This window comes from Hippocampus zosterae, chromosome 4, assembly GCF_025434085.1.
Source record: "Hippocampus zosterae strain Florida chromosome 4, ASM2543408v3, whole genome shotgun sequence".
Taxonomy (NCBI): Eukaryota; Metazoa; Chordata; class Actinopteri; order Syngnathiformes; family Syngnathidae; genus Hippocampus; species Hippocampus zosterae.
In genome coordinates this window covers 28,605,488-28,626,315 of record NC_067454.1, presented here as the reverse complement: position 1 = coordinate 28,626,315, position 20,828 = coordinate 28,605,488, and the positions used below count along the sequence as shown (strand labels likewise).

Here is a 20,828-nt window from a genome sequence, read left to right as displayed (position 1 = left end):
TATTGTTAAAACATTTCTTTCAAGAAGGCCGTTAAAGGATCTAATTGAAAACGACGCATTACTCACCATGAAAGCCATCATGGTCATAGTAGTCAAGTAAGCTGGCAGTCTGTCTGTGCATGTCAGCTTCACTTTCTCATCCTAACATAAAAATGTACATAGAGTTAAAAAAAAAACAACAACAAGCAGGAACATAAAAAACACTGCGTCTGGACCTACTTGGGTCATTGATCATCATTTATTACTTATTTTATGATGATCATTTCACAGTATGTTGAAAATATATGCTGGTCGTAATTTTATAAGACACAGATCTTGTAGATGTAAAGATGCACCAACCCCAAACATATCCACATAATCATTATGTGTCTCTCCTTTGGCGCAGATCTAATTCAGCCTCAAGCAACCAAAGCCAACTGAGAAATGGGTCAAAGGACTTAGGGAATCATTCATTCATTCATCTTCTGTACCGCTTGATCCTCACTAGGGTCGCGGGGGGTGCTGGAGCCCATCCCAGCCGTCCCCGGGCAGTAGGCGGGGGACACCCTGAATCGGTTGCCAGCCAATCGCAGGGCACACAGAAACGAACAACCATTCGCACCCACACTCACACCTAGGGACAATTTAGAGTGTTCAATCAGCCTGCCATGCATATTTTTGGAATGTGGGAGGAAACCGGAGCACCCGGAGAAAACCCACGCAAGCCCGGGGAGAACATGCAAACTCCACACAGGGAGGCCGGAGCCGGAATCGAACCCGGTACCTCTGCACTGTGAAGCCGACGTGCTAACCACTGGACTACCGGGCCGCCCACTTAGGGAATCTTTTCTTCATAAACAGAAATGCTGAATTCCCAGCATTTTTGTACACATACAAAAGCTAATTACAATGTATAATTTGAATATATAATCCTCCAATATACAGTGGATAGATAGATAAATAGTTCGATAGATGGATAGCGATGTGAAAGACTCTTCACCAATTATCGCAAATGCTGGATTTCAGTTATTGCTGCCAAAGGTGCCACAATCATTCAGTTCAAGGCAACAATTACTTTTTCACATTGGGACACGTAGACTGACATTTTTTGTGTCCAAATAAATTGAATTCGTATTTTGAAATGGAATTTTGTATTTCCTTGGGTTGTCTCTGTGCGAAATTAAAATTGGTTTGATGAACTGAAATTTTTTTGTGTGATAAATGTGCGAACACAGAAATCAGGAAGGGGCAAATACTTTTTCACGGCACTGTACTTGACAGTAGGGACAGTGTTCTTTTCTTCGCATGTTTTCTTTGCATCGATCAACATGGAGCTGATGTGCTTTGTAAAAACTTCCTTTTTTTCCCTCATCTTCTAGAAGCATTCTCCTAGAAGGTTTTTTGGCTTGTCAACATGAAATTTTGAAAAAAAAAAAAAATCAACCATGGTGTCCTTCCTGGTTGTCCCTCATAAGTCCACTTGTGCTCCAACAATGGTGGCTGGTACAATCTGACAATGATACACCTTGATTTTGGAGTTCTTCTTTCATTTCTTTGAGGTTGTTCTCTGGGTTATTTTGTTACCATTTGTATCATCCGTGTCTTCAATTTGTTATGAATTTTCAGTGGAGTCCAGTGGATCTTCAATCTCTGAATATTATGTGTAACTGTTCATCACAGAAACGTCAAGCAGCTTTGAGATAGTCTCATAGCCTTTACCCTTGGCGTGCTTGTCTCAAATTCTCTTTCTAATCTCGTGAGACAACTCTCTTTGCTTCGTTAAGCTCTATGTGTAGTATGGTACACACCATGTCACCATACAGGACCGTGACAACTTGTCGCCCATTAAATACGCTAGCTGACTGACTGCAAGTTTAAAGACAGATATGATGCGTATTACAGAACACACCTTGGTAGAATGTATTCTATACTAGAGCTGTCAAACAATTAAAATATTTAATCTAATTAAAAATGCAAATGTCATAATTAACTCAAATGAACTAAAAAATTAATCGTGATTACTCACACATTTTTTATTGTTTCTGAATTTCCTTTTCCTTTTTTTGTCCTATTTTTCCCCATTTTAATGCGCTCATCAACATGGAATCTTTGGATTGAATTGAAACTTTGGTCTTGTCAGTGGAGCAATATGGCAACTATTTAAAAGTAAACTTTGCCGTTGCTGGCAAAATGGACATGGGCGTGGACTTCTGCAGCGCGCTTGTTGTTTTGTTTCTGGTGTATTTATAGAGCAACGTAACATCCGCTTGTGACGTGTGCCGCGTTAATATCGAGAAAAATTTAATCCGTTAAAATTCATTTAAATTAATGCTAATAAAAACGCGCTAAACTGACAGCTCTAATTATAATACTATCCATGAGGTGGAAATTTTATGATTAACATTATTAACTTGTATCATATATCCTGCTATCTGTAAGTGTTGCTTTGCAAGCTTGTTGGCATGCAAGCTTGTGGTCTTTTTTTCCTTTACTTCTCAGATTGAGATATACTATATTAATGATCTATTACTATAATAATATCAAACAAGTGAAAACTCACCAAGAACAAGGGATACGATGAGATTTTTTAAAAACTTCTTTCTACATCCTTTGAACATGTAAATTGTCCTGAATGATTACAATTTGTTGTTTTTGTACTTCCCCTTACTTCAGCCCAAATTTTATTTATTTGTTTATTTTTTGTTGTTATTTTTATTGTTTATTTGCTCTATGACCTATACTCAAATTATTTTCAATATTTTCTAACGGTTCCATTATTTTTGCACAGCCCTGTTTAATATTAGTTTATCAAAGATAATTCTGGTGAACCACAATTTGGAATGCAGTGTCTGATTTGCATTGCTTAATCTTCACCATTTTTAAAATGTATGTATACAATACAATACAATACAATACATGCTGATTTATATAGCGCTTTCACAACAGCGGCCGCTGTAACAAAGCATGTTTACATTTGTTAGATTCAAGATATTTTTGTGGCCACTGTGTTTTCTTTCTTCCGATAACAGATGGCTACCATCAATTCTATACCGGTACATCTAGTTTTCTTGGGCTTGTGGTTTTCGAATCTGCCTCACAGACAAAATGTTTTGGCTTTTGAATCTCTGCTTGGGCTTTACTGTGTCAAGACTGCTCATAGATGGAAGGATTATGAATGGTTGTTTGTCTACACATGCTCTACAATTCACTAGTGGCTGGTGCAGGATGTACGATGACCTCTGACCGTAAATAGAATAAGCATACAAATGACATCATATTCGCAGGGTTTTCATCAACATACAAGTATGTCATGTTATAGATAGATGGAAACGTGTATTCACATTTATCTTACCTTAGAAATTGAATTTTCCTGCCTCAATGCCTTTTGCATGACACGGACCTCATACTCGGCTCGGTTGTGGTCCTGAAAAATACATAATTTTAGTTATTGGTAATGTCTGAAAACAGTGAGTCCACAAGGAGTTCGTAAAAATGGACATATATGAAATACGGCAAACAAAATAACGTGAGAGAAATGTACTGAACTAACAGGATATTATCAAAGGAGAAACACATGGCTAATGACACAATCTTTGGGCTGACACCCACAGTTTCAAATGCAAGTTTATTTTAGTAAACAGTCTTGCATCAGACACATCCACACCGAGAATGCTTTCTAACTTGCACAATTTAAGTATACAATACTCTAGTATAAGACTGTATACTTCTACATAGTATACTTCTATGAGTCCATGGTGGCCTCAGCCATTCATGATGGCAAAGTCTGCTGATCAGGCAGCATCTCAGCCTGGGACAGAGAGACACTGAACCGACTGGTCAGGAGTACCAGCTCTGTCCTTGGCACTCTGGAGGAGGTGGGCAACAGGAGGATGCTAGCCAAGCTAAAAGCTATGATGGACAGACCCTCCCAATATCTCCTGCCCACCCTGACAGCACTAAGCAGCTCCTTCAGCCAGAGACTGATACACCCACGCTGCAAGAAGGAGAGCCGCTCGTTCCTGCCGACTGCTGTCAGGCAATTGAAAAAATTGGTCCTGAAAAACTTGGATCCAACCCCACTCACCCATTTTTAATATGTTTATATTTGTATTGTATAATTTGTTTATTTATATACTTTTTGTTCTTCTACTTCTACCTTTCCTAATTTTACTGCTGTAAATTGAGAATGTCTCCATTGTGAAACAAATAAAGGTTGTCTTATCTTATCTTATCTTAGTTTGTGTCCCCTGTTGGTGCAATTCAGTCGGACAAGTGGGAACACAGTCAAGAAACTCTGACTAAAAAAAGAAATAAATTAACTATATGAAGAAATACCACCTTGTTCTGCCACACATATCTCCCCGACCAGAAACTACCACAGATATTAAGTTTGAAGTACGAGGGTCATTCAAGAAATAAGATGCAGTTTTTGGTATAAGGACTAATAATACAGATAGAAGCTTACTTAAAATATATATATATATATATATATATATATATATATATATATATATATATATATATATATATATATATATATATAAAATTCCTCGTCTCACCCCCCCTCGGGTGGTGTCCGTCCCTCATTCAGCTCGGGTCCTCTACCAGAGGCCAGGAAGCTTAAGGGGTCTGCGCAGTATCCTTGCTGTTCCCAGCACTGCACATTTCTGGATTGAGATGTCCAATGTTGTTCCGGGATCTGTTGCAACCACTCATCAAATTTGGGGGTCACTGCCCCGAGTGCTCCGACCACTACAGGCACGGCTGTCACCTTTACCTTACAGGCTCTCTCCAGCTCCTCTCTGAGCCCTTGGTATTTATTGAGTTTCTCGTGTTCCTTCTTTCTGATGTTTCCGTCACTTGGGACCGCTACATCCACTACAACGGCTTATCTCTGCCCTTTATCTATGATCACGATATCTGGTTGGTTCGCCATTACCATCTTGTCAGTCTGGATCTGGAAGTCCCACAGGATCTTCGCTCTGTCATTCTCCACCACCTTTAGAGGTGTTTCCCATTTTGACCTTGGGGTTTCCAGTCCATACTCCGCACAGATGTTTCGGTAGACTATGCCAGCCACCTGGTTATGGCGTTCCATGTAGGCTTTCCCTGCCAGCATCTTACACCCTGCAGTTATGTGTTGGATCGTCTCAGGTGCCTCTTTACACAACCTACACCTTGAGTCTTGACTGGTGTGGTATATCTGGACCTCAATGGCTCTGGTGCTCAGGCCCTGCTCCTGAGCAGCCAGGATGAGCGCCTGCCTCTGTGCTGTCCTTCAGGCCAGCCTTCTCTAGCCACTGATAGGACTTCTTGAGATCGCCCACTTCAGTTATGGTCTTTTGGTACATCCCGTGTAGGGTCTTGTCCTCCCATGGAATGCTACTACTCAAGCAACCCTATTCAGAGGGGTTACATGCAGAGAATGTGGGGTGAATGGTTACTTCAAAACCCACAGTCACGGTTGGCCACGAAACAACTCAGTGTCCAACATCCACAAAGGGCAACTGCTGTCACAACTTGAGATTGATGAGGTACAATGCAGATTCCATGGTGAAGGGCCCCAGGCTGCCAGATCAGAGGAGGAGGTCATACTAGAGATTGGGAGGCAGGCAAGCCCCAATGAATGCAGATGATGAGATTGGGAGGCCAGCCCCAATGAATGAAATGCTGAGTGAGACAGCAACTGACCTGAAAGCTCAGATCATGACGAGAATGAAATGCTGGGCAACCTAGAAACCGATTACAACGGCTATGTGAAGTACCACCTGAAAGTCTCATGGAAAGTGTGAATGCAGCACTGAGGGCGATCCCTACCGTAACGATCACGGAAACCAATGAGCTGATATACGCTTCAGCATCAGTGATCCTTCAGATGCTTGGCTAAAAGAGCAACCATGGAAGCCATGAGATATGTTACCCACCATGGAAAAGACGGTTGGAGGCTAAGATCATGCGGCTCGGAAAGATGTGAGTCAATTGACAGAGGCCCAGAGAGGTGTGATGAAAAGGCCAATAACCGAGAGGTACATCCAGATGACCATACCTGAAGCACTTGAAACTGCCAAACAAAGGCTCCAAGCCTTGTCCAGCCGCCTAAAGCGGTACACGAAAGAGAGTGAGGCCAGACGAATAAACAGGCTGTTCGCAACAAACCTGCGAAAGTGTACGCTCAGTGGCAGGGTCCTAACAACAGAGCTGACCCACCAAGACTGGAAACTGAAAGGTACTGGAAAGGCATATGGGAGAAGGAGGTTGCACATAACAGCAGTACACAATGGCTGGTGACCCTGAGAGAGGAGCACAGCAACCTCCCTGAACAGAACCCAGTTACCATAACAGTGGCAGACATACAGGAAAGAGTCTCAGATATGAAGAACTGGACAGCACCAGGCCCGGACATGGTCCACACCTACTGGCTAAAGAAACTCACAGCACTCCATGAGCGCCTAGCAGTACAAATGAACCAGCTGCTGAGGCAATGGCTAATGGCAACCTCGAACTGGCAACAAGGAAAGCGGCTACGGCCAAATACCTCCAGCGAGTGAGGCAAGTCCTAAGAAGCCAGCTCAATGGCAAGAATAAAACCCGGGCAATAAACAGCTATGCCCTGCCAGTGATCAGAAACCCTGCAGCAATAATAAGGTGGCCAAAGGAAGCGATTCAGACCACGGACGTTAAGACCCGAAAGCTTCTAACCATGCATGGAGGATTTCATCCCAAATCCAGCACCCTGAGACTGTATGCAAACCGAAAGGAAGGAGGCCGGGGACTAGTGAGCGTGAGAGCCACTGTCCAGGATGAAACATCCAAGCTCCATGAATACATCAAGGAGAAGGCTCCAACGGATGACGTACTCAGAGAATGTCTCAGACAATGGGAAACAGAGGATGAGGCGCTGGAAGAGGGACCATCATGGGAGGACAAGCCCCTACACGGGATGTACCACCGGACCATAACTGAAGTGGCCAATCCCAAGAAGTCCTATCAGTGGCTAGAGAGGGCTGGCCTGAAGGACAGCACAGAGGTACTCATCCTGGCTGCTCAGGAGCAGGCCCTGAGCATCAGAGCCATTAAGGCCCAGATATACCACACCAGACAAGACAAGAGCCACTGTCCAGGATGAAACATCCAAGCTCCATGAATACATCAAGGAGAAGGCTCCAATGGATGACGTACTCAGAGAATGTCTCAGACAATGGGGAACAGAAGCTGAGGCACTGGAAGAGGGACCATCATGGGAGGAGAAGCCCCTACACGGGATGTACCACCGGACCATAACTGAAGTGGCCGATCTGAAGAAGTCCTATCAGTGGCTAGAGGGCTGGCCTGAAGGACCTCCCGGCACTGTCACACACTTTTCCCATCTGTGCACAAGCTTCCATATTCACTCAGCGTAAATATCTTTGCCAGTCGCTCACAAAATGTTTGACTTTATCGTCACTTTCAAACTTGGTGCCAACTACTGTGAACTGTTGAGGCAGGCCAAGAAAGATAAAGAACAAACGCAAGGGGTCATCAGTCAGAAGGAGTCATCTTGCATCCTGACAATGCAAGGCCTCACACAGCAGCCAAATCAGGTACAGACCATCACCGAGCAGGGCTGGGAACTGCTCTCTCATCCCTCTTCAGGTCCAGAAGTTTCCCCATTCAGACTTTCACCTCTGGTCCCTTAAAAGCGTTCATGAGAGGCACACAGTTTGAAAGTTGACGCTGAGGGAATATGGAAGCTTGCGCACAGATGGGAAAAGTGTGACAGTGCTGTGAGATTATGTTGATGTATTTATTTACTTTTTTAGTAAGCTGTCTGTATTAGAAGTCCTTTTTCAAAAAAAATCACCTCATTTATTGAATAGCCCCCGTGTCTAAATCTGCTTTAGGTCCGGATGTGAATGCTTGCTGTCTACTTAGCAAACAAACAATTAGTCCGGGATGTCCAAAGTTAAGATCCCCAGACTCACACCTTAATGACAGTATAGGAAATTAATTGATGGTTCTATTTTCCCATTCCTGTATCCATCACTATTTTCCTACACTAACAGAACCACTAACATTGCCATACTTCACAGGACTAATAGCAACTTTTGTTGAAATGTATCTTCTGAGTGCAAAAGTAATGTTTAATGAATATTCCATGCTTAGATAACATTCACATGCAGCCATGCACCCCTATAGCAGTCTGCAGTCATGGATACAATGCAGAAAGAGATTAAATGCTTTGCAAAAACTACAGGGCTAAGAAACTCAAAATTTCTCAAATCTTGCCCCAAGCACTGAACAGAGAAGAAGCAGATAACTTTACTCAAGACTTACTAAAAAGTATTAAAAGAGGAAAAAGGTAAAGCAAGTCAAACCTTATGTTCCTCCTGTAAAGTACATCATAAACAAAAAAGGGACAACATGTCAGCCTTTGTTGATGTGATGATACAACAATTTATACATTGCAGAGAGTCAGCTGTTTTGACAACAGAGGCACAAATATTGATGTCGTCGTCAGCATTTTGTGAGATTCTGTAACTTTTTTCTGAAAACAGATTTTCTTTTATTCTTCATGAAATTACATACTCAATTTTCATTTAATTGTTACATTTGTGCACTTGTATTAAATACAGGTTCTTAAAATAGAAAATAGGGTGGCTGTATTACATGAGTGCTTTCTTCCAAATTTAAGATAAGATATCCTTTATTCGTCCCACAATGGCGAAATTTACAGCCTCCAGCAGCAAGAATGTATGTAGAAAGAAGAAAGAAGAAAGAGAAATTTGCTATCAATATAACCCAAATTATGCCTCAATACACGAATATATATGAAAATCACATATTGCATATTCTACAGAAAACGTTCATCATTTTGCATCATCTTACACTTTGATTTATTATTTCACCCTGTTGGATGTTGTCACCGCCAGTTCAAGTGCCTCATAACCAACATGTGAAAACCCTGCAAAACCTGCGCTAACTGGTGTCAAGGCACGTCAAGGCTACATTGTCTCCTTGTTGCAATTATGCTATTACAACAAACTGGAAAGCAATTTAATCCTAGATTTTTATTTTTCACAAAATTGAATTCACTAACATAAAACCATAAACAAGAATGACATAGAATTTCTAGATCGGCTTTTCGCAATGAAAACAATAGTACCATTCATTTTTGTCCCATATGCTCCAGTTTTTCTGTTACAAACTATGACTTTTCCAGGAATAGTTCATGTTATTGCTTGTTATTTTTTTTTTTTTTTTTTGTTATGTTGGTGGATGTACGGGTTGACCCCTAAAAGACGGGAATTGAGCAAGTAACTATTCCCGCCATTTTAGTAACCGTGGATCAGTGGATCGGGCAAAAGTGCTCCTTAGCCATAAAAATGTTTTATAAAAACGGTGCAGTTCGACAGCTTCGCAGAGGGAGTTCCAACATTTTTCCAATTTAGGATGTCATTGTACTGCTCCATCAAAACACGCGATAAAATGTTGAATTAATAACTTTGAAGAGACTGGATCTGCAAGATGGCAGTAAAGTGTGCTGTTTCATTACATGGGATCATCGGACGTTATTTTTTTCAAAAATGAACGGTCCTGAGTTGAACAAGTTTCCATGCATTCAAGAAACCTGTTTTCAACAGGATGGGGCAATATCACACACTGCATGCCAATCATTGGAGGCTGTGGAAGAATTGTTCAGTCACCATGTTTCACCATCATTCATTGGTAATGTTACCTGACCCCCTACATTGTCACAGTTGTCTGTTTTGTGATAGATTTTTTTTTCTTGTGGGGCTATCTCAAGAATAAAGTGTACTCTTAATAAAAAATGTCAAATTACAGGCACACACAAAAGGAACATCTAGACAAAAACAAAAACTTCCCTAGAAAATGTTGTCTACTTGTTTTATGGGGTTTCTGGAGGTGCCGGGAGAGGGGGTGGGGGGTGCAGACCATTTAAGATTTTATGGATTTGTATTTGGTTGTGTGACTTTAGATGAAATATGATTTGTGCAAAAAGAATACAAATGCAAACAGAGATTTGTAAAAATATGGACAGCATCTCTAAACATGTAATGTGCTTCAGATCACCTGCTCTTCCTCTCCAAAGCCTGTCCGGTCCCAGACATAGTTAAGTCGCATCTGTCGTCTCTTCCAGTGCTCCATGAAGAGAACAGCTATACGACAAAGTATAAGTGTTACACAATATATGATTTTTTTAAAGTAGAAAGTAATGTGTTGGAAGTCTTGTTGACCTTGACTTGTCGCCAATGACAAAATCGATATATGCATTAGGAAGTAAGTAAGGCTGTATTTATAATGCATTTTTTAAACACACAGTTACAAAGCAATTCACAAACATAAGCAAAATTGAGACAGACAGGTTAGTACTGACAAACGTGAAAAAACTACATAAGCAGGCGTTCATGACACTCAGAGAAATAAACTGCAAAAGAAATAAAGTTGATCGAGAAAATAATAAAAATGTAAAATATACATATTGTATTTTCTGCACGATAAGGCGCAACTAAAACCATTCAATTTTCTCAAAAGCCAACGGTGTGCCCTATAATACACAATTATTCTCTGGATGAGTTTAACTGGGGAGATAAATTCCTTGTCTGTTAAATTCTGTTAATCACAAAATGAAATTCTCCTCAGGTGTCAGAACAGATGTACTTTTACAACCGCTTAACAACAATATGTACAAAGTAGGAGTAGAGAAAAAGATTTTGATGGCTTGTTGAGGTTGTAATATTTTGCGTTATATGTTCGGTAAAGTGCTTTGTTACAGTGGTGTCTGTTATGAAAGTTTTCTATAAATAGAGGTTAGTCAAGCTGAGTATCAGAATCTGCCAAAGTTGTGCTGAATTATTCTTTTTAACAAGTTTGAGTTACATTATTTATTTATTATATGAAGGGGGCTTGTGCGTATTAATAATGAAAATTATTTATGACAAAAACATGCAATGTATTTACCCCAGAGAGCCATGAAGATGGAGAAAAACACAGTTGCTGGGTTGTCAAAGAGATGGCTGGCTCGAGCAGTACCACATGCTCTCATAAGTTTCCAGTAGCTACAAGCGCGATCACAAAGTGGGCACATTGTGATGTTGTTCCTCGGATCACAAATCTCCATACTATTGGGGAACAACGGGGAACAAAATTAGAACAAACCAAAAGAATTATGTTTACATGAAAATGTAACAGCCAGTTCATTGGTACATGCGTTCCAATGCGGAATTTTGATCAACATTCAGTTTTTTTCACGTTGTTTCATTTTCTTTGCATAATATGAACCAATACAGATTTTTTTGTCTTAATGAAATCTTTCTTTAATATGCCTTTGTCTGAACAAACATATTTGAGTCACATACAAGTTAGTAACAGTCAAACGATTTTCTTGAAATGTAAATTGTTTTCATTCCTTTCCAGGCATTTGACTATTCTACAGTTTAATGCCAATATAGCATATTAGAAGAGAAGCTATGACAAAAGCCACCGAAAGGAAGCTGCAATTGTCTTTGGTGTTCCAAAAACTCCTCAATGCAGGATCCTCCAAAGTCTAGCTAGTAGTCATGCATAAAATTCTATTTTAGTAAACAAATAAATCTCACAGGGAGAAAAAAAATATTGAGTCTTTCTGTATTTCTGAGTCCAATTAGCACTTCCAACTTTTTTATTCACAGATGAATGTCATGCAGGTGGCATGGTGGCCGACTGGTTAGCACATCGCATGGCCCTTTACCACTGCGAGTTCCGGGCCAGTGTTTAGGTTAGCACCAGTTCTTTCTTTTTCCACCACCATGCACATGCTAACAGTGCATTATTATTATGATGATTATTATTATTGCTTCTATTGTTATTATTTATTATTATTTGTAGTGCAGGCAGTCTTGGATAAACACTGACGTGAGCAGTGACGTTATGGACGCTTTACGAGAAAGTAGCTCCTACCAAGCAGGTTATTCGTAAGAACTTGTCAAACACCAACTAAACACAGCACTGGCCCTTGCGCTGAATGAGCTTTGAAGTTTTGTTTTTTCTTTGGGAGGGCGGGGGGTGGAAAAGGGGTCAGAGTGGAGAGGTCATGTGTTCAAATTTAGGCTTCTTTTGTAGAGTTTGGTCTCCCCGTGCCTGTGTGTATATTCTCCGGGTACTCCGGCTTACTGACACATTCAAATCTCAAATTTCTGGATGGCTTTGCTCCTGTTAATTGTAGAAAGACTGCATGCAGACCTAAAACACCTTGGAGGTGCACTATGAGCATAATGACTTTGAAATCAAAGTGCAGGAGAGCGGAGCGTAAGTGGAGAAGAAATAAAAGTCATTTTGTTCAGACAATGTCGCTCTAATGTTAACATCGGCTAGACAACACCACTTTTCTGAAATCATTCTGAAATCATTAGTCAGAACCTCAATAATATGTACATTCTATTTGCTGTTTGACAAACTCACTTCTGTAATGCCCCAAATCAAAAAGTGCCATTCATCTCAACAGATAAATGCAATGAATTTGCTTGCCCTATCAGTCAAGACGTACAATCCATCAGGTCAAATATTGTCACAAAATAGCAAAATCACAAAATGATGCAACACTTAAAATCCCCCAGGAATAATTGGCATACCATGGCAGAATTTGATAGAGTGGATCAAAAACTCTTCCGAATTTGATTCGGCAGTTGAAACCATCAACCAGCTGTCATGGCTCAATTCCATTTAACCCAGCATGTCCAAAGTCCGGCCCGCGGGCCAAATTCGGCCCGCGGTCGAATTTCATTCGGCCCTCGGCCCCTGTCATAAAATCAGTGCCGTCTGGCCCGCAGGTTGGGCGCAATGGAACACGTGTTGCATTGACTGAGGTCTCGTAGACTGGTGAGTGATGTTTCATAGAGTACTGCTTCCCTCTAGTGGCTAAATGAGTAATAGCATTCACTAAATGAGTAATAGCATTCAGACACTAGAGGGCATCACTCACGAGTTAACAAGACATCACTCCGTGTTTATATTGACCGATATGTCATATTTCAAATGATCCTTGCAGCTGTGGATATGTGTATTGCTTGTTCATTTCCCTGTTGTTCGAGTCAAAGGTTTTGTGACTAGTGAAAAGTCATGGTGATACATTTTATGTTTCAAATCAATCAATTTGCACTCAGGAGACTTCTGTTTAAGAAAAAGTCAAGTGAATAAGCAGTTGCATGTGATATACCTGTTTCAAATGAACCAAAAGAAATTCTTAAGATTGTTGAAATTAAAATAAAAATGGAAATGTGAAACAGACTGGCTTACTAAAATTTGTTGAACAATATTGTTGTTCAATGTAAAGAATGTCAGCCAAGGTCGGCCCCCCGACATTTTACCACATAAAATCTGGCCCCCTTGGCAAAAAGTTTGGACACCCCTGATCTAACCTTTTCAAAACGATTGTGAAATCTGCTCGAAGTTACAGCAAATGATGAACTGTTCACTTCAGTCAGGCCAGCTTCCCAAGGCCCTGAAAGTAGCTGCCGTCATGCCACTTCTTAAAAAAGAAAATTTTGGATGTCTCCTTCTTTGCAAGTTAAAGACCCATCTCTAACTTTCCCTTTTTAAGAATGTCGAGAAAGTGGCTTTTAATCAACTCAGCAAATTCTGGCTCTTAAATGGACTCTTGGATAAATTTCAATCAGGTTTCTGCTGAAAGCTTTGTAAATTACATTGTTACTGGTTGATTTTGATCAGACTTTTTGTATGCTGCTTTTCTCTACCCATTTAGCACCACATTTTGTTTCAGGTTTTGCTTTTTTGTCTTTTACAGTTTTATTTGTTGCTTATAAATTCTCAGAATAAAGACTTTTGAACTTTTACGAACGCTCTGTTACTTTGTTTGGGTACAATCAATCACCCATCGTAACAAGAACAAAGCATGCCAAAAGCCTGACACGATAGACATGCTTTCTTTGCCAAGAAATGCTCATTACAAATTAGACAACCGACTAGGAATGTCAACGTAGTCTACATGGAGTGCTATATGGTATACTGTATCCAGTGTATTGTTTACATTTTAGGGGGCAAAGGTTAATTTTGTGTGAAAAAAACATCATTTATGTTCTGTTCAGTGACAGTTTAGTTGGGATTAATGCCAAAGAGAATATATTTAGTCAATTTAAAAAACGTTAAAATCTGAAATCTGATTATGGGGGTTTTATTGTAAAGCCATATTACAGAGCCCTACTCTAAATAATTCAGTGTTATTTTTATTGAAAGAAGTTGAACAATTGGACCAGTAGTGTTTTTTCGGGGCATATGGAAGCTTAAAAGTCACTTCTGCTGGTAACAAGTTGTGTGACATGTGCGTTAACCCCCGTCCCCCAACCACTCCACAAAAAAATACGTTTCATTTTGTAAGGATAAGAGTCCTGAATAAGTAAGTTTCTACCAGGAGATGTCCATCAAATTTATTACAAATGGAATGTACTGTATACCTTGGTATATTGTCATCAACAGTGGCACAGCCATAGAGGAATACAATTACTCCAACAATGGCAGCAGGGATTAACATCTGTGTGTAGACTCCCAGCCAGGCAAAGTACAGGCCAACCTTGTCCCCGAAATACTTCCTGTGGTGGGGGAGAAAAATGAATCATTTCTTACTAGTGTTCAGCATGGTTACTTAAAAAAAAGTAATACTTTGTGTGACTCAGTGATTTAATCGTTGTCTTCTAATTTTTTATAAAGTCACTCTTGTTGCATATGCACCTTAAAATTTGAAAATAAAGGTTTTCGATTGTACTTTGTGGTTGGTTTTGTGCTCTATCAACAAAGTTGAGTTGAGCATGCCAAAATAAGCATCCGTTCACACGAACCTAAACATACTGTGACACAGCAAATGTCTCACTACATGAAATAAGATGCTTTGATCACTTTGCCGACACTTGGACAACTTGATAAATTAATCATGTAATGCGTCATTTAAGAGAGAGAAACAGAGAGAGAGAGAGAGCGAGAGAGAGAGAGAGAGAGAAATGTCAACAGTATGTGTGCGTTTGCCATTGGGGACCCTGGCAGGGGTATAAAACATCAGACAATTTCGCTCCTAGGTTCGTTGGGACACGCAAGCCCCTCTTTCACAGTAAGGTGAGGGCTCACACAGATACATTTTTAACTAACATAATGCCAGCCGAATGGTAATATTGGTGCGCACAACTTAGGAACTGACTAACAAGTTATCTATGCCACAGCTGTCAAATTCAAAGACCGGGAAGCCATATCCGGCCTGCCGCTTCTCATTTTAGATACGGTCCAACATACAAAATCAAACATGACACAGCACGAAGTTAACAGTTAATTACATATATAAACATATCAATCCAAACAGAATTGTGTGCTTTCAAAAAATGTGAATAAGAAGACATCATATATGGAAAAGGTGATGTAACACATTTGGCAAATATGACCATGTTGCCAGCTCTTTTGGAACATGTTAATTCTAGTGAAATATTGAATAAACCTCTTGTAGATTTAAAAGCACAGACGTAATGGTGCTCGGCGCTCTTGGGGGACAGGAACAGGTACAAAGTGGAATGTTTTAAGTTATGATAGATGACTTGAATAGCTGAAATGAGTTGATCAAAAAGAGTCAGGCAAACTATTTCAATCAAGTGGTCCTTTTTCTCTGATGACATCCAATTTCCTTAATTGGTGTGGGAACATGAAAGAAAAGGATATTGGTATTACTTTCACTGTACTTTGTATTGTGAGGAAATTCAAGATAAACCGCAGCCAGTCAGAATACCTTCTATATTTTGGCGTAAAACAATCAAGCGATTTGTAAATAATACAGTACAATGATGTGTCATATCAGGACCTCAGAAAAAATAGAGATATTATTATAAACAATTTTAATTGAGCGATAGAGAAGTCTCAAGCTGCAGTTTAACTTCTGCACAACTGAATCAATGTGAGATTGAAAAGAAAGTTGAGGGTCAAGCCAAATGCCCAAATATTCCTAATAATTCAAAGGGAGGGAACCATCAAGAAACATAATTGACAATGAAAGACTTGCTCTTCAAAAAAAGAGCTTCCCCCATGATTTCTTGTCCTTGAGAACCAGCCTGTTTTGGTCAACCCATTTTTTTTTTACAAAATTAAAGTGTTCCTGTAATTTGCCCTGAATTTGTGAAAATTCTGCTTTCCAACAGTAAATAATAGTATCATCTGCATATCAGATTGTACGACGTTCTGTACAGATTTTTGGCAAATCATTCATAAACATGGAGAAGAGGAGCGCCCCAAAGAGGACCCCGGATGTACAGTGACCCCAGTCGTAACAAAATCAGCACCGATAACAAACACACTGGTGCCTGAATTCATGAACATATTGTAATAGCTGATTGAAGATTTTTTTTTCAAAAATCTTTGCCATATTATTAATAAGTGAAACCGATCTATAGTTATGGAGGTCACGAGGATCACGACCTTTGTGTGAAGTGGTAACTCCAGCCTGTTTCGATGTTGACACATCGATTCAGCAACCCAGAAAGTGGTAAGATAACCAATGCGAGGCTATATATCTCAAAACCAACAGGACTGGCACTACCTAAGTTCAATTCACAAATAACGTTTTTCTCATCAACGGGGCATTTGTTTTAAAGGAAAAAGAGCTTCCACATCAAGAAGGAATTAAAGGCGCATGCATACGGAGGTTCTGACAGTGGACAGTTTTATATAGACGAGAAATTTTGACTAAAAGCACTGGAAATCCTGAAAGGATCTTCAATTGTCACAATAACAAATGTAACAGCATTTGGACTTATATTTTCTTGAAGGATGGTATTGAACCTTTTCTATAATTACTGAAATCATTGCAAAATGACCCTCACCGAATTAGTCCAATGGGCTGGTACTTGTAGAAGACACTGTAGCTGGCCCATTCCTCATATAGTGTCTGTGAAGAGAGACAGTCAATAACCATTCTAACCTTTTGGAAAATAACCGCAAAACACACACAAAGTTACTTGACAACTTAGTCTGTGAAAAGCAATTCTGCAGTATTTAATATTAATATTATTATTATTAATAATAATAATAATACATTTTATTTATAAGTGCCTTTCAAAATACCCAAGGACACTTTACAGTCAAAAACACAACAATAAACCCATAGATAAAATTATAAATAACAAAAAACGATGAGTTAAACTAAATATGCCATTTTAAATAGGTGGGTTTTGAGATGAGTTTTAAATATTGGAAGAGAGTCAATATTACGGATGACAGGTGGGAGTGAGTTCCACAGTTTGGGGGCAGAGCGGCTGAGAGCTCTGCACCCCATCGTGCTGAAACGGGCAGAGGGTACACAGAGGTGGAGGGAGGCTGAGGACCTGAGAGAACAAGAGGGAACGGAAATTTGAAGAAGGTCCAACAGGTATCCATAACCTTGCTCGCCCCCCACAAGGTTATGGATGGTTTTGAATGTGAAGAGGAGTATTTTGAAGTTGATCCTCAGTTTGACAGGGAGCCAGTGGAGCTGTTGGAGGATGGGAGTGATGTGATAGAACAAGGGGGTTCCAGTGATGATACGGGCTGAGGAATTCTTGACCAGTTGAAGTTGATGGAGGAATTTTTTGTTGTGGACACCGAAGAGAAGTGAATTGCAATAGTCAATATGGGAGGTGACGAGACTGGACAAGAATAGCAGTGGAGTGAGGGGTGAGAGAACCATCGGTAATTAAATTAAATGTCTGTTCCTCTTAGATGTACTGTTGAGTATACAGGTAAATGATATGTATTGCTCTTTCACAAATGTGTGTTCCTCCTAACCTTAGGACCGTTATCTTGGTTGTGTCAAGCAATTAATTCAAAAGTGACAGATTGATGGAATATCTACCTCGGGGTGTTTGTGGCATCAGCTCAAACAGTACACTGGGTCCTCTTCTTGTTATCTTTGAGTGTTTTGACTTGGAAACAGCACTCCATGTGGAGCAAGGTCTGTGTATAGTTTTCAGGATATTTGGATTAAGCCAAATGCCCCTTCCCTGCCTGTTTTCCAGCTCTCCCAGGAGCAAAACACCTGATTCAAATAATCAGAATCATTCTAATGCTGTTTCAGAGCTGGCTCATGAGTTTATCATCTGAATCAGGTGTGTTGCAGCCGGGAAATCTGGAAAAAAAAGGCAGGACAGTGGCTCTCCAGGACCGGAGTTGGACATGCCTCTATTCAGCGGCAAAAACTGGTTTACAGAAAGCAAACTGTCCAGGAGCAAGGCGCTTATTTCAAAGATCGTAACTCAGTTAACACTGTTAACTCGTTAATGGCTGGTTAATGTGACAATATCTCAGCATGAAAACCACGAAAGAGCACATCTTGCATTGTAAACAATAGTCCGGTAGGCTTGACAATTTGGCATCTGCCAACAATTACAATATCACGCATACTCACTATTGTCAACAAATATAAAGTTTACCGTTGTTTAAATTATCTTTGTGAAGCAAATAAAGATATGCAAATGTGACAACTTCACAACACTCTCACTTTTTTCAAAGATAAAATCCGATACGCCCAAGTCCCATGTCAATCAAGACTGTCCAGCGTCAGTGTCCCATGTCACTTCGTTACTACCTATGAATCCACAGGTTGTTCATTTGAATAACTGAAAAGGTTCCCACTTAAGTATTTAGTTGTCATTTTTTAAAATGTTTTGAAACCCTTTTTATTGTTGATAAAAATCAAGTTCATTTGTTATGAATACGTGTTTTATATTCAAATCACAATCTTTATTTTTTGTCCTTCCTTGGGGCATCGCAAAGATTGCTAAAAATGGTCATAATATTTCTGTTGATGCTCAGTAAATAGTTCACAAATATTTAAAAGATTACAACCTGCCAAGAGAATACAAATGTAAAATAGCCAACGGCATTTTTGTAATATTTAAATGTTCATTAATATATAGTGTCCTCTTTTAAATAAAATATTTTTCTTAAATGTCCATTAAATAGACAAAATACATAGAGACATATTGCTCCATCTTGTGATCTGTTATCTTTTTTATGAACTTGCTGATTGGCATTTGGCCTCCAAAAATCTTGATTGGCTAAAGCCTCCTTGTTAGACAATATATCTTTTATTTTAGGCTGAGTTTTTGGCGGTCGGGCGGGACGGTCACCGATTGGTTAGCATGCCGTGCTCACAGTGCAGAGGTGCAGGGTTCGATTCCTATGTAGAGTTTGTATGTTCTCCCTGTGCCTGTGTGGGTTTTCTCCGCGTACTCCACTTTCCTCCCACATTTCAAAAACATGCATGGCAGGCTGATTGAACACTCTAAATTGTCCCGAGCTGTGAGTGTGAATGCGGAGGTTGTTTGTCTCTGTGTGCCCTGGGATTGGCCGGCAAACAGTTTACGGTGTACTCAACCCCTCACTCCTGTGAGGATAAAGATGTTCAGATAATGGATGGTTTGTGTGTGGTAATTCTGGTCCTTTAGCTTGTGCTTTATTCTTGCTCCACATTGTTGTTGTTGGGTTTGTTTTGTTTTTTTAAACTTTGACCTTTTGTGTGTTTGGACATTCATGCAAATGTAAATAAATGTTTAACCCTGTTTCGGAAAGGACAGAGTGACCTCTTCCTACTCAGGAAACTGAGGTCTTTTGGGGTTCAGGGGTCACTCCTTAAGACTTTTTATAACTCGGTGGTGGCCTCGGCCATACATTATGGCATTGTCTGCTGGTCAGGCAGCATCTCGCCCCGGGACAGAAAGAGACTGGAGCGACTGGTCAGGAAGGCCAGTTCTGTCCTGGGCTGCTCCCTCGACACTCTGGAGGAGGTGGGCAACAGGAGGATGCTAACTAAGCTAAAAGCTATGATGGACAGTCCCTCCCACCCCTTCCAGCCCGCCCTGACAGCACTAGGTAGCTCCTTCAGCCAGAGACTGTTACACCCGCGCTGAAAGAACGAGAGACACCGCCGCTCGTTCCCAACGACTGCTGTCAGGCTGCTGAAAAAATAAAATAAAATAAAATAATAATAATTAAATGATGTGAAAAACAATTGTAAATAGCACTGCGACCTTATCCATATTTGTATTTATATTGCACTTAATTGAACGGTGTTTGTTTTTTTATTCTTTCTTCTTTCTACCCACAATCTTGCTGCTGTAGACTGTAAATTTCCCCAGTGTGGGACAAATAAAGGATATCTTGATCTTGAATATTGCAGTTCATTAAATGAATGAAATGCCATTAATCTGTTCCAGACACCCCAAAAACATTTTTCATGTTTTTATTTAGGGTAATAACACTATTAAACTGTACTTTAAAAAATACATTGTAATAATTATTTAATTGAATGTCAAGAATTAAACACATTAATATGTGATTATTTGCAGCTGTGGTCACTGGAAGCAGTATAATACATTCATGCAAACACAAGGAAGAGCTTCACAACACACAGCTCCAGTTATATTTGTCATTTTTGGCAGAGGATAAAGAATATATGACTGACTCATGTTACAGTAGATGATCTACAGCAGGGTTGGCCACACTGTTTCAACATACAAGATGTTTATAAAATGACTCAGTCCAAGTGATCTACCTTCTTTATTTTTTCATTCATTTAAATAGTCCAGTGGTTAGCACGTCGGCTTCACAGTGCAGAGGTACCGGGTTCGATTCCAGCTCCGGCCTCCCTGTGTGGAGTTTGCATGTTCTCCCCGGGCCTGCGTGGGTTTTCTCCGGGTGCTCCGGTTTCCTCCCACATTCCAAAAACATGCGTGGCAGGCTGATTGAACACTCTAAATTGTCCCTAGGTGTGAGTGTGAGCGCGGATGGTTGTTCGTCTCTGTGTGCCCTGTGATTGGCTGGCAACCGATTCAGGGTGTCCCCCGCCTACT

The 20,828-nt window shown here is 40.2% G+C and overlaps 1 protein-coding gene across 4 annotated transcripts in view; it reads right to left on the bottom strand.

The window, feature by feature from the left end:
- The window catches only part of ano1a (anoctamin 1, calcium activated chloride channel a), an 89,253-nt gene that overhangs the window by 32,471 nt on the left and 35,954 nt on the right, over positions 1 to 20,828 (bottom strand). For 3 of the 4 annotated variants that reach the window (XM_052063876.1, XM_052063875.1, XM_052063877.1), the window contains exons 10-16: positions 16,824 to 16,888; positions 14,427 to 14,561; positions 10,939 to 11,099; positions 10,051 to 10,136; positions 8,334 to 8,345; positions 3,332 to 3,403; positions 67 to 141 (exon numbers count right to left, since the gene is read on the bottom strand). In XM_052063876.1, coding sequence (XP_051919836.1) covers positions 67 to 141; positions 3,332 to 3,403; positions 8,334 to 8,345; positions 10,051 to 10,136; positions 10,939 to 11,099; positions 14,427 to 14,561; positions 16,824 to 16,888 — 606 coding nt within the window. The remainder of the gene's footprint in view (positions 1 to 66; positions 142 to 3,331; positions 3,404 to 8,333; positions 8,346 to 10,050; positions 10,137 to 10,938; positions 11,100 to 14,426; positions 14,562 to 16,823; positions 16,889 to 20,828) is intronic. The other variant, XM_052063879.1, reaches the window with a different exon arrangement.